This window comes from Lepidochelys kempii, chromosome 7, assembly GCF_965140285.1.
Source record: "Lepidochelys kempii isolate rLepKem1 chromosome 7, rLepKem1.hap1, whole genome shotgun sequence".
Classification (NCBI taxonomy): Eukaryota; Metazoa; Chordata; order Testudines; family Cheloniidae; genus Lepidochelys; species Lepidochelys kempii.
Window position 1 is genome coordinate 28,974,773 of NC_136386.1, and position 12,898 is coordinate 28,987,670.

The 12,898-nt window shown below is 44.6% G+C and overlaps 1 protein-coding gene across 2 annotated transcripts in view; it reads left to right on the forward strand.

Annotated features, from left to right (window-relative positions):
* The first annotated feature begins 9,068 nt into the window (after nucleotides 1–9,068).
* The window catches only part of FGD3 (FYVE, RhoGEF and PH domain containing 3), a 190,304-nt gene continuing 186,474 nt past the window's right edge, over nucleotides 9,069–12,898 (forward strand). For both annotated transcript variants that reach the window (XM_073351571.1, XM_073351572.1), the window contains exon 1: nucleotides 9,069–9,272. In XM_073351571.1, coding sequence (XP_073207672.1) covers nucleotides 9,257–9,272 — 16 coding nt within the window. In that variant the 5' untranslated portion in view covers nucleotides 9,069–9,256. The remainder of the gene's footprint in view (nucleotides 9,273–12,898) is intronic.

Consider the following 12,898-nt stretch of genomic DNA (forward strand, 5'->3'; position numbering starts at 1 on the left):
TCCTAGAAACAGGTCCTGGGAGAACCCTTCTGTGGGTAAAGAACAGACGAACAACTGCAGTATTCCAGCTTGGGAACTCGGAGTGCTGTAAGTGTTCTCTCGGTTCTCTTAAGCAACACTACTGCACATGGTTCCTGTTGTGCCTAATTAGGCACAGGACAAAACTAGAGAGCTGATTCCAGCTGTGAGGGGCTTAGGACCTTCCCTAAGTTACAAATGCCCTTTTGGGGGTTACAGGAGGAAGTCTGGTGATAAAGAAGAGTTTTCAATTTAGGGAGACTTTGGTAACTCCAGGTGGGAGGACAGACAAGAGAGCTTGTTTGAACCTTTTGCAAATAACTTGGGAATTTTGTTGTTTGTGAACTTTTTAGTAGCCCTGAGAAGAGTTAGAGGAGAACCTATTTTTAAAGGAGATATGTCTGTAGTTTGGCTGTTTTTAGTAATGGAGCCCATGAATGTGTGCTGACCGTTCCTGCATGCATGTGTGTGTGTGTATATATGTATGTATTTATGCTCACAGTAAAGAAGCTTGCACAGAAAGGTTTGGGCCTCAGACTAGTTTGTGGGGCTAACTAGTACTTCATACTGACACTGCCGTATATTGATTTGTTTAGATTCACAATAACACAGGAAAAAAGACACCAAAGCACCTTTACAAAAACTTAAAATGCAAACAAATTACTTTGCACCCACACCAGCAATAACCAGGACAGCAAAAAATCAATCTTAACAATTCTTCCCTCTCCATGTAAAAGATAGACCCTATTGTATTTCTCCCTCCTGAAAAGCCTGAGTAAATAGGCCTTGTAACATGCCTTGAAAGTCATCAAAATACGGTTATTTCAGTCCCAGGTGGGAATGAATTCCCAAGCTGAAGGCTCTTGTGGCAACTGTGCTGCCAGGAGCTCCCTTTCTTTTATACTGAGGATTCTAGCTCAAGCACTTGCACTGATCATAATGACAGTAGGTGACAGGCTCTCAGGAAGACAGGTTACAGGCTACTTAGGGATTTGTAGCCTTTGGGTAAAATGTTCCGAAATGCCCAAGTCCAATTTTCAAAAGACTTGGGGACTTAAGAACCTGCCATTCGTTGAAAGTGAATGGGACTTAGACACCTATGTCCTTGTCATTTTTGAAAATGAGATTTAGGCTTCAAAATCACTCAAGTGCTTCTGAAAATTTTACCCTAAATCTATTTGTTACATATAAGACTTGTCAGTTCAGACGTACAAGTTGGTGTCAAAGGGCTCACTATAACCAATGCTACTTGGAAACGTTCTTTTAAAAAAAAATAGTGCTAAGTTTTAATTACACACTTGATCTTGCTAAGTAACATGCATCATTTAAAACAAATTAAGACTATCTTAAATACTGTGTGTGTATAATATATATAATTATGCAAAACCTTTAACAAATGGAGTCCAATCCACAGACAAAGGATATAGCAACATTACTGCATTAGCTCTTCTAAAGAGTTTACTTTTGGTAATCTGGTTATAACTAGTCCATATATATTATACTTACATTAGTTAAGAAAGGAAGAGGGTGCATTGATTTCTGTAGATATCGATGCCCATTAAAACACTTATAAGCCTGAGCTAAAATCAAAGAGATTGAGGGGTGAACAACAGTGGATGGTCCCAGAACTAGTGAAGTTCATCTATGCGAGATATTAGGAGGTCACTCTAGGGTGCATGACCCTCCACGCTGACAGCAATCCCCCCCCCACCCCGCCCCGAGAATTAAGTGTTGGGAGGGAAAAGGATGGGGACAAGACAAGTGGCCCTGCCATTGCACACATCCTTCAGTTGTTCTCCCTCCTTTCCTCCCCACTGCCCCATGGGGTAGAGGGTCTAGGGAAGGGGTGGGCAGAGGGCCACATCGGGGTGTGAAACTGTATGGAGGGCAGGGTAGGGAAGGCTGTGACCCCCAAACAGTCTGGCCCCTGCCCCCTATCCGTCCCCTCCCACTTCCCACCCCCTGACTGCTCCCCTCAGAACCTCTGACCCATCCAACCCCCCCCCACTGCTTGCCCCTTGACAGGTCCCCCGGGACTCCCACCCCTGCCCCCTGACAGGCCCTCCGGGACTCCCACGCCCTATCCAACCCCCCCCAACCGTTCTCCAACCGCCTCAGAACCTCTGCCCATTCAACTGCCCCCTGTCCCCGGGACCCCCTACCCAACCCCCCCCCCGCCGCTACCCCCTTACCATGCCGCTCAGAGTGGCAGGAGCTCGCAGCCCCGCTGCCAGCGGGGGAGGGGCCAGGGGCTAGCCTCCCCTGCCAGGAGCTCAAGGGCCGGGCAGGACGGTCCCGCGGGCCATAGTTTGCCCACCTCTGCTCTAGGGCAATGCTACCCACTCCAGCCTAGAATATACTCACTGAAGAGTGGCTCTGTTGCCACTCTGTGGACTCTGGTAAGGGGGGCATTCCTTGCTGTGCAGATCCTCAGTTATGGGTGCTGGGCTCTGGGAAGAGGATTTGGGTTATAATGTATACATAATTTTTTGAGTTATGTGTAAAAGTCACATATGTTTCAATTGCTTCTACAGAGATCAGATAACTAAACTGATGTGGTTAAGCACTGGAATAAATTGCCTAAGGAGGTGGTGGAATCTCCATTACTGGAGATTAAGAGCAGGTTAGACAAACACCCCTCAGGAATGATCTAGATAATACTTAGTCCTTGCCATGAGTGCAGGGGACTGGACTAGATGACCTCTCGAGGTCCCTTCCTGTCCTATGATTCTATGCTATTATGTTAAAAATAATTAAAGCAAACTAATATGAAAAATCATATTAAGTTAATGTTCAAAGAATCCTGCCACAATTATAAGGTCCTGGATGTGAACTGCCTTAATATCATGGGGAATTAACACTGGTTCAATTTACAGTGCCTAGTATATAGTTTAAATTCAAATTCTTTGTGGAGTGAGGTTAAAATGTCATTCTCCAGATATTGGGCCTGCTCTGCTATATTACATGAACTTTACACCAGAATAGCTGTAGGAAAAACTGGTGTAATGAGTGGAGAATCAGGCCTTCTTTCTTTTTTTAGTCACAGTATCTTAGTGTGTGTTTCTGTCTCTCCTTCACTGTTTTATTCCAGCTTTGTCTTTTCTTTGGGTTACCAGCTGTTTTGATAACTGTAGCTGACTGATGTGGCATTAACCTGCTTTTGCTTGAGTTGTTATGAGCCTATATAAAGCCACTTATGATACATCAGTTTTATTTCACTTTTCTTTGTGAATCCAAGTAAAACTACCAGGCTCAGTGTTGGCACAGTTATATTTCTCTTGTTGTCATGGTCACTGATTTAATTTCTTTGTGACTGAGAAATAAAGCACTGTTTCTTTTCCCGCAGTTGAAAGAGCTCAATCCAAAATACATCAAACTAAATTGCATAAATGGTCAAAAGACATGTTACATTAATCTGTATTCATCTTCAAATGAGAAGTGCTTAAAAAAATTGCTCTGCTCTAATCCTGAGAATTATAAATAAGGAAGCAGTGCACAAAGGAACTTTGTATATTCAGTAGAATGTCCTATGATGGCAAAAGCACATGCAAGTCACCCTGAGTATTACATCATCCAGAAAAGAATAAAACATGCATCTCTTATATGAAAGGCGCGTCAGGCAAAACTGTATTTGCAAATCTTAGCTTTTTGGTCTCTAATGTCTCATAAAATGTATAAGAGGTTATTTTTCCTCTCTTAGATTTATCTTTCCTGGACATTCAGTGGCAATCTTTACTTAACTGCAACGCGTAACACTGGGGAGAACTAAATCATGTGGAAAATTCTCTTCTGCTGAAAGATTTTTAATGAATTATGACAGGCAATTTTTATGGGTAGCGGGAGAAGAATGAATGAATAATTGTGTGAATTTTGGGAACTGCTTACATTGCATTTATTGACCCTTCTCTCCTACTCTTGTGTATGTGTGATAGTCATCTGGGGGGCTTCGGAATTATAGGAAAAGTCTCATGATAAATGACACGTTCGCTTTGTGCAGAGCAGTGCTCCAAAGCTCATAAGGTATGCAGTACTTTTGTACCATGTACAAACTGTAATGTATATTTGAAAATAAACTTTAATTAAAACTGTTGCCCTCATTTGCTATGCAAACTGCATTTTCAGTGTGGAAACTCATCCTGTGAGACTGCAGGTCAGTTTCTGTTATAGTCAATATTACAACTTTGGGTCTGTAGCCATGGTGAGAGCAAGCCACACCGTGCTGGAGAAGTGGAAAAAAATGATGACTCTCTGGACTTGTTCCTACTATGACTTCCTTTGTGAAAAACTGCAGGAGACTGGCTGATGGGTAGGAGATGCAGCCATAGCTGAGAAGGAAGCACTCTCGCTAAAGTAAATTAATAGACAATTCTGCAATCTGTGTATTGATAAAAGGTTGGGTTTTGCTTTCTTAATCATGCCTTAGAAAGCATCATCGTGGATTTTGTCCAACATACTTCTAAAAATATTTGCAATTCTTTAAGTTCCCTAACAGTGTAAAAAAACCCCACACTTTATTTCCTTTTCTTCTCCTTACTGTTTATCTAGTGCAAATACTTCCTAAACCTACTTCAGTTATCTTGATTTGAAAATAGCCTATTTCTAGAGAGACACTTATTGGCATTTGATTATAGTACTGGTTGGCCAGTAATAATGGCTACACCTGAATAGTTGTTTAGGCCTGGCCTACACATAAGATGACCCAGCTATGTTGCTCAGGGGTGTTTAAAAATCCACACCTCTGAATGATGTAGTTAAGCTGACCTAAGTCCCCATGTAGACCGTGTTAGGTGGATGGAAGAATTCCTGTTGACCTAGCTGCTGCCTCTTGGAGGTGAATTATCTACGCTGATGGGAGAGGTTCTCCTGTTGGCATAGGCAGTGTCTATACTTCAAATGCTACAGCGGTGTCACTGCAGCATGTCAAGTATAGACAGACTCTTAGATTGTAAACTGTCTCCATAGAGTTGCTCTTTGATTAGACCAAATAAGGAAGTGTTACTTACTCCTTCTCATAACACAAGAACTAGGGGTCACCAAATTAAATTAATAGGCAGGTTTAAAACAAACAAAAGGTAGTTTTTTTTTTTTCCACACAATGCACAGTCAACCTGTGGAACTCTTTGCCAGAGCATGTCGTGAAGGCCAAAACACTAACAGGGTTCAAGAAAGAACTAGATAAATTCATGGAGGATAGGTCCATCAATGGCTTTTAGCCAGGATGGGCAGGGATGGTGTCCCTAGCCTCTGTTTGCCAGAAGCTGGGAATGAGTGACAGGGAATGGATCACTTGATGATTACCTGTTCTGTTCATTCTCTCTGGGGCACCTGGCATTGTCCACTGTCAGAAGACAGGATACTGGGCTAGATGGACCTTAGGTCTGACCCAGGATGGCTGTTCTTATGTTCAGATTCGACAGAGACCCACTATGTGAGTTGCAACTAACCAGGGCCCTAAGTCTGAGAAATCCCAGAATGAAAATCTGAGTATTTCCGGAGGTGGCTGCCTGGCAATGTAACTCCTTGCTTGACACATGAAATTGGAATTAGCACAAAGGAATCCTTGCCTGTGTGCACTTTTTGCATTAATGGTAACACCACATTGCACAGTCTTATTTCTCCAAACCAATGGAAGATACAATGTTGGAAAGGAGCAAAACTGAGAAGAAATAGTTATCCTTTAAAAGGAATGTTGGCTTTTATGGCAGCCAAGTATTAGTATGATGGGCTCCTTATAAATGCATTTTTGTTGAGATACCAAGTACTTTAAAATAGCATTGACCCCACTTAAGACTACAAGGAAGCTGAGTACTTTCCTCAAAAAAACCGGTTGTATCTATTTTCACTTATTTCTTTGTTTCTGCTTCTGAACAGTCATTATATGTGGTAGCCACTTAATGATAACTGTTAAGGAGTGCTATAAAACAGAAATAAGCTTAAAACCTAATTTGCCTCGTTGTCCTATATGGCAGCATTGCAGGATGCTATGGCTGTCTTCTATAGAATTAAATGCCTTATTCTCTTGCATAGTTATTTATATGTTAAATGCATGTTAGGAAAACACATGTGCAGGACAATACTTGAAGGTGGGATTTTCAAAGGAGCTTAAGAGAAGAAGGTCCCTGAGTCTCATTGAATTTCAATGGGAACTGAACCCTTAACTCCCATAGGTGCTCTTGAAAATTCTCAGCTTTGATGCATAATACATCATTTTTTTTATACATAGTAATAAAGCAAAGAGGTTTTTTGCACCCTGTAATGGGAGTCTGACCCTGAGAGTGTGTTTGTGTGTAAAAAGGATCAATAGACCTAGTGAGTAAAAATGGCAAAATCAGGCCCCGAATGGTTAGTGCTCTTCACTGGTGTATGATGAAAGTTGAGTTTGATCGTTGGGACTGTGCCCAAGCCAGAAGTGGCACCGATGTGGGTCACAGGATGACTGGCCCTTTAAGAGGTAATGGGTCCAATTCCACCTGTGCCTTGCTCAGATCTCCTCCCCAGATGGGGAAGTTATTGCAGTCACATGATAGGTAGCTCATGTAGCTAAATGAGTCCCAGGACTAGTGATAAAAGAGAAGCCTTCAGGGAACCGAAGGTGGAGAGAGTGAGCAGATGGCTTGAAAGAAGCCTGGTTAGTGCTTGCCTAGGGAGAGGAGGAGTATGACTGTTTGCCAGCCTGCCTACTGATCTCTTAATGCCCTCAGGGGGGACAGAGTTGAAAGGGACCAGCTTGGAGAATTGGAGTGAGGCTGCAGCTGGCCTTAATTAGCAGTACAGACCCCAGAAACAGGCCTGTGGGACTCCTGACTTAAGAAGGGAAAGCCTAAGTGAGTTAGCAGTGCAGACCCAAGGAAAGAGGGTTGCAGGGCTGAATTCTGGGGAACAAGAGCTGGACTTAAGGGGTGAAGAAGTTTGATTTGCTGTATGATATTTAATAAATGAGGAGACCCCACAAAGGGGGAGATGGGGAAATCTTAAAGTATTCTTATCTGGGAGTGAGGTCTTACAAGACTTAGAAGAAGTAGCTGATAGCAGCATGGCCACATTTGGATACAAGGGGACTCCCTTAGCTGGCTTCCTGTTACAAAGAGGCCTTTTCGGCCTTCTTTGCCCAAGGAGGCTGTTATGAAGTAGAATGCTGCGGAAATGCAGGATCGGTAGACGCTACGCACGGCTCATGCGGCGCCTCATGGTCTTGGACACCATCCGATGGTCCAGGGACATCTATATCGAGCACATCACCGGCCACCGACAGTACCAGGAGTGAGCCGGTACGACATTGTGCACACACTGTGGGAAAGAGACTGAGAGGCCTTCCCCATCGGATCGTATGAACTGGAACCGTAAACCCGCTGAACATTAAACCCCACCAAATGAGGGTAGACCCATCCCCACCCCCGTATTCACTCACTATACCCAGCATACTGAACATAGCTGTTGTGTGGATAACTTACCCCATATCTCGATGTCTGTACTCTGACTGGTTAAACTTTTCCCCCAGTCGGGGAGATTGCAGATTATTATGTGATCCTTGCTCCACCAGCTCCTAAATCGAATTTTGCACCCCTTGATAATCTGTACCTTATCCCCTGACAACCAGAAACTTCTATGCTTGAACTCAGTACCGTTCCTTATTTCAACATTACCTCAATAAAATTTTTAAGGGAGACACAATATATGGAAAAGTCAAAATAACAGATTAAATTATTGCAAAATCCCACTTCCCATCTAAGGGAATATTATATACTAAAGCATTGTACTGTAAAGCAAACATACACTCAGGTTTCAGAGTAGCAGCCGTGTTAGTCTGTGTTCGCAAAAAGAAAAGGAGTACTTGTGGCACCTTAGAGACTAACCAATTTATTTGAGCATAAGCTTTCGTGTCTAAGGTGCCACAAGTACTCCTTTTCTTTTTGCAAACATACACTGTTCCTTTTTACAAAAAAAGTTAGTTGCCACATGGTACAGTTAAAATACAAATTTACAAGGTCTACATATACTTTACACAAACACATCTCATCACACCAAACATCAGTCTTTCTAATCCCATTAATTAAAACATCCATCTACTCTACCAACACATGACACCTATCCAACAGCACGTTTCTGTTACAGAACAAACCAAGGGACTGAAGTGGAGGTAGACTGTATAATCAGGTGGGGAACAAGGAGTAATGACCTTGCATGGATCAAAATTTTAAGTCCATGGTTTTTGTCCTTGAGAACTTGCCATGTAACCAAGCTGCATTTTAGTTTTTGTCAGCCCTGTAGATGTGTGTCTTACATGTCTAGGTTTTGAGATGCCCAGAATAGTGCACTAAACAACTTTGGTATGCACAGTGGCGCTTTTGGAAATTGTCTTTTAAAATTTTGTGTGTAAATATCATGCCTCCTTTAAAGTAGGCCCTAGAATCTACTGGGGTTCCTGGCCTCCATGGGGTATCTTGTACTAAACTCCAGGGGGGGTTTCTACCCTAAGTTAGGTGCCTGCTGTCTCTTACTCCAGTGTGTATGTTCTGATCTGCTTGCACAACAACTAAGCTGGGCAGCTGAAGGTGTCTGGAGCATGTGCATGGCTTTGGAGGCTGCAGTGTCTGCTGCACTAGGGCACATCAGATTTTAAGATGCAGTAGGAAGGGCTCTGCTGGCCTTTGGGGGAAGCTGGGCCGAAGGGGTGGCTGTGCCTGTGGCAGATGCCAGCCTGGACAGCTCTGCTGCACTGGGTTGTGAGAGGGACAGGATTTTTTGGGTGTACCCCCTCCACCTTCTCTGTCCAGACAGTGGAGGGGCGGGGGGTCGGTCCCACACGGAACAGGATGTGGCAGGATCCAGTTTTTACCCCTTGCCCTTGCTCCACTGAAGGGGTGGGGCAGAGCTGCTATTGACTTGAGCGGGATGGGGGAGTCTGGGGTATCAGAGAGTGGAAGGCCACCCCGCCCCCCATCCCGAAGTCACTGGTGCAGCCCCTCCCCCTCCAGCGGGGAAGCTGCACCTGGCCCCAGGGACTGCAGGGTCCGCCACTCCCTCCCTCTCTCCCTCCCTCCCTCCGTGGCTGCGGGAGGCTCCCTTGTCCCGCTCGCAGCCTTGGCGGGCGCGATGCGGCGGCCGGGTGGGAGGGGGAGGAAACCCACCCCCCTCGCCAAGCAGCCTCCTTTGTGAGGGCTCGGCCCTGACGCGCCGCCCTGCCCGAGCTGCAGCCGCGCCGGGGAGCGTCCGAGGGCTGCAGGCAGCGCTGGAGCCGATGGAGCTGCCGGAGGGTGAGTCGGAGCCGGCCCCGGCCCCGCGCCGGCGGGCGGGGAGTTGTCCCGGGAGAAGTTTCCCTGCAGGCTCCGCTCCGGCCGGCGGGAAGCGGGGCGCCTGCAGGGGAGCCCGAGGGCGCCTGTGCTGGCGGCGCCGCGGGAGGGAGGTTACGGCTTTGGGCGCCCGGGAGCGGACTTGGTCGTGGCCTTGGCACTCGCCGCCTGGGCGGGGACCGGTTCGGGTTCAGGGAGCGCCCAGCTGCGAACCCGGGACCGAGCTCAACAGAAACCGCAGCGGCTCCTGGGCGAAGAACCTCACCGAGCCCGGCAGTCGCTGGGACGGACGCCCAGAGGCTTGCTCCGGCCTGGGAGAGAGGGAGGGTCCTTATTAAAATAAAACCACGAGCAGGGGCGCTGGAACCATGTGTACACTGGGGGCGCTGAGAGCTATTGCACCCCACTGTAAACCCGGGATATGATGGAAACCGCTTCCAGCCGGGGTGCAGCAGCAGCCCGCCCCGCACCCCGAGTCCCTGCAGCTCTCACCCTGACTCGGGATGTTTGCAAAGCGGCGATGGGCTCTTCCCAAACGTTTGGCACCGAAGCCCCACGTCGAGTCTCCCTTGAGCGGGCTGGGGTTTAGGGGGGACTGGGATTGCTTGGATTGACATGTACATTAGCAACAAGTGAGTTTGGAAGTTGAGGTAAGATTTATTTAGCTCAGTATTCTTCCTGATCTCCAGTCGTCTGGCTCCCTTTGAGCCCATTCATTACTTTTCCTTGGACTGAAAGGAGATTGGGGGCAGGGACCGACCCCTTTTGCATGCCTGGAAACAAGCAACTAGCTCACCTTGGACGCTACCATAAACAACATCATAATACTAATAATATTTCCTCCTGCTTCACTGCTGTTGACTTATTAACTAGGGCTCTTCTACAACGGGCAACCCCTGATCTTTGCTGATTCCTGCCAGCTCCATTGCATGGTCTCTGCACGTTTGGCAGACCGGCCCAGCTGCTGTATTCAATTATTGTGCAGACAGACAGGCCGCTCTGAATGCATTTTGCACCTTTTGCTCCAGAGAATCCTGGGAGTGCTTGAGGCATGAGGACAACTGCCAGCTCAGAAGAGACTGCCGGCCCTGCTGAGTGAGACCTTAGCATGATTTTGTGGGATGTCAGCAGAGTTAAGAGTTGTGTTTGAGCAGACAAAGGACTTATCAGACTCTTTATCAACGGTTCATGTTCACCACTTGAATTAAAGTCTGGGCTGATAATTTTTTTCTTTGTGAACTGATTTGGCAGTTTGTAGCATAAATCCATTTACACAAAGGAAGAGTAGCCCTCTTGAAAAAGACCCAAACCATTGACTCAAAAGTACATGCCTATGCTGTGGTCTTGCACTGTTGTTAGGGTAAGATGAAAAGAGTATGAGCTGCAGATGGAGCATCAGCCTTTACTGTACAACCTTGGCTCACCTTGTGTAGCAGCTATCAGAATCTAGCACCTGAAGTCTGTTAGTATTGACTGAGAGATTAGTCTTGTCTGTAAATACAGTACTGAGCTGTGTAATATATTTTTAGATCCTTCAAAAACCACATAAAACCTATCTAGTTAAACACTTATTTTGGAATGGCTATTTATTTCCTCAGCACTGTTATGACTGACCAAGAAAATCCATATTTAGGCACTTTTGAAAACCCCGAGTCTTTTTTTTTCTATTTTTTAATACCTATTGGAGCTGTTACTACTTAACATAAACCACTTTCAGTCTGCAAATTGAAAACCTCTGGGCCATTATGGTCTATTGCAGCTAGCTGACTGCCTCTTGAAAGCCATACATTCTCATAGCAAAGAAAAGAAAAAAAACACAAACCAAAAAAAAACGCTTATGAGATTCATGTTTAGAAAATTGGCTGCATACGTTGTAGCTGCTTTTTAAACCTCAATACTTAAGTCACATTTTCCATTTGAAATACTAAGAGTAGTTAAACTATATTAAAGAGATACACTCCATTTAAAAGCCCCCCCCCCCCAACTTTGAAGTTTTGTGAAAGGAAACTTGTATAGAATCTAACACAATAGAAATGTTTCTACAGTTAAAAAAAGTTCCAATGAAAGCATTTACTTTGTCAAACATTCCCAGTAGCATCTGAAACCCAAACACTACAGTACTAAAGCATTTGAAAGTTGACTATAAACAAAAGTGATAGTGACTTTATTGACTTTCAGTGTCCGAATGGAGGAATGCAAAATGTAAATGGAGCATAGTGGCAACATATTAGAAATTTAAAATATTGTATTAACATAAAATATCTGTTCTAAAATAAACACAAAACATTCTTTCACCTGGGTAATCTTGAGCATTGTAACAGAGATAATGATGTTTTCAGAACATATCTCAAACTAGCACAGTTGCATTTATAAACTGCCATTCAAAATAAGGTGGGCCAAATTCATTCTTGGTGTAACTCTATTGTCAACAAAAAGAAAAGGAGTACTTGTGGCACCTTAGAGACTAACAAATTTGTTAGTCTCTAAGGTGCCACAAGTCCTCCTTTTCTTTTTGCGGATACAGACTAACATGGCTGCTACTCTGAAATCTATTGTCAACAAGTTTTTTTATCTTTATTACTCATAATCCTTAGATTAATATAGGTGGGGAAAAGGCATGTTACAAATCTAACTGAATACAAAGAAGTTCCACTAGGGATGATGTCATCTATTTTGAGTATTCATTTTATAAATACAAATTCACGAGGCCCATTCTTCCTGGCAGTAGGTGCAGATTTAGTCAGCACAGGCGCATTAGCAAGGTGATCAGGCCTGCTGGACTCCTCATCTCCTCTAAACACTGGAGTCCTGATTCACTAAGGTATTTTATTCATGTGCTTAAAGTTAGTCAGATGCTTAAACAGTTCTGTCACCTCTCACATTATATTATGAGCTATTTGGTGTTTTTCTTAAAGCCCCAATTTCTAGAGTCAGATGATTACCTGAGAATCTCACTTTTTTTTTTTAAAATGGCAATTACATTTCTAGCGCTCATAGTTACAGAGAAGCTATAAAAAGGCTAAAAAAAAGTATTACTTTAAAGATCTCAGAATATTTAAACCAATCTCATAACTTTTAGGGGCTGGACTCATAACTTCTGAATTGCGGGGGGTTGGCAATACTAGAATTTGTCCCATTTGACTTCAGTTCAGCTGTTCATATTTAAAATTAGGCACATGCTTAGGCACAATGCTCAAACCGGATCTGGGGCACTGAGCTTCCTGAGGCCTCCCCTTTTGTCTCTCTGAACATGCAAGCAGGAGCCCACTGGCTTTCTTCCCCAGGGCATGGCTCAGAGGCCCCTGCTTGAGGCACACATTGGAGCAGCAGTGGCGAGAGAACACTCTCTCAGAGACTTGAAGCAGTTTTGAAATCTCCCTGCTGGCTGTGGAAGCACTAACTGAACTGACAGTGTCCAAGGAGGTCAGGGTTTTGGTGTTGTTTAGGGCTTGAAATGCCCCAGAGATGCAAATTCAGCGAAGAGTGAGACAGCAGGCATTAAAATCCAACAAAGAATGGTGGTAATAAAACAGGACAAGAAAGCTTAATGTGAAATGCAAACATCTGTGAGGTGATCAGGGTGGAAGCAG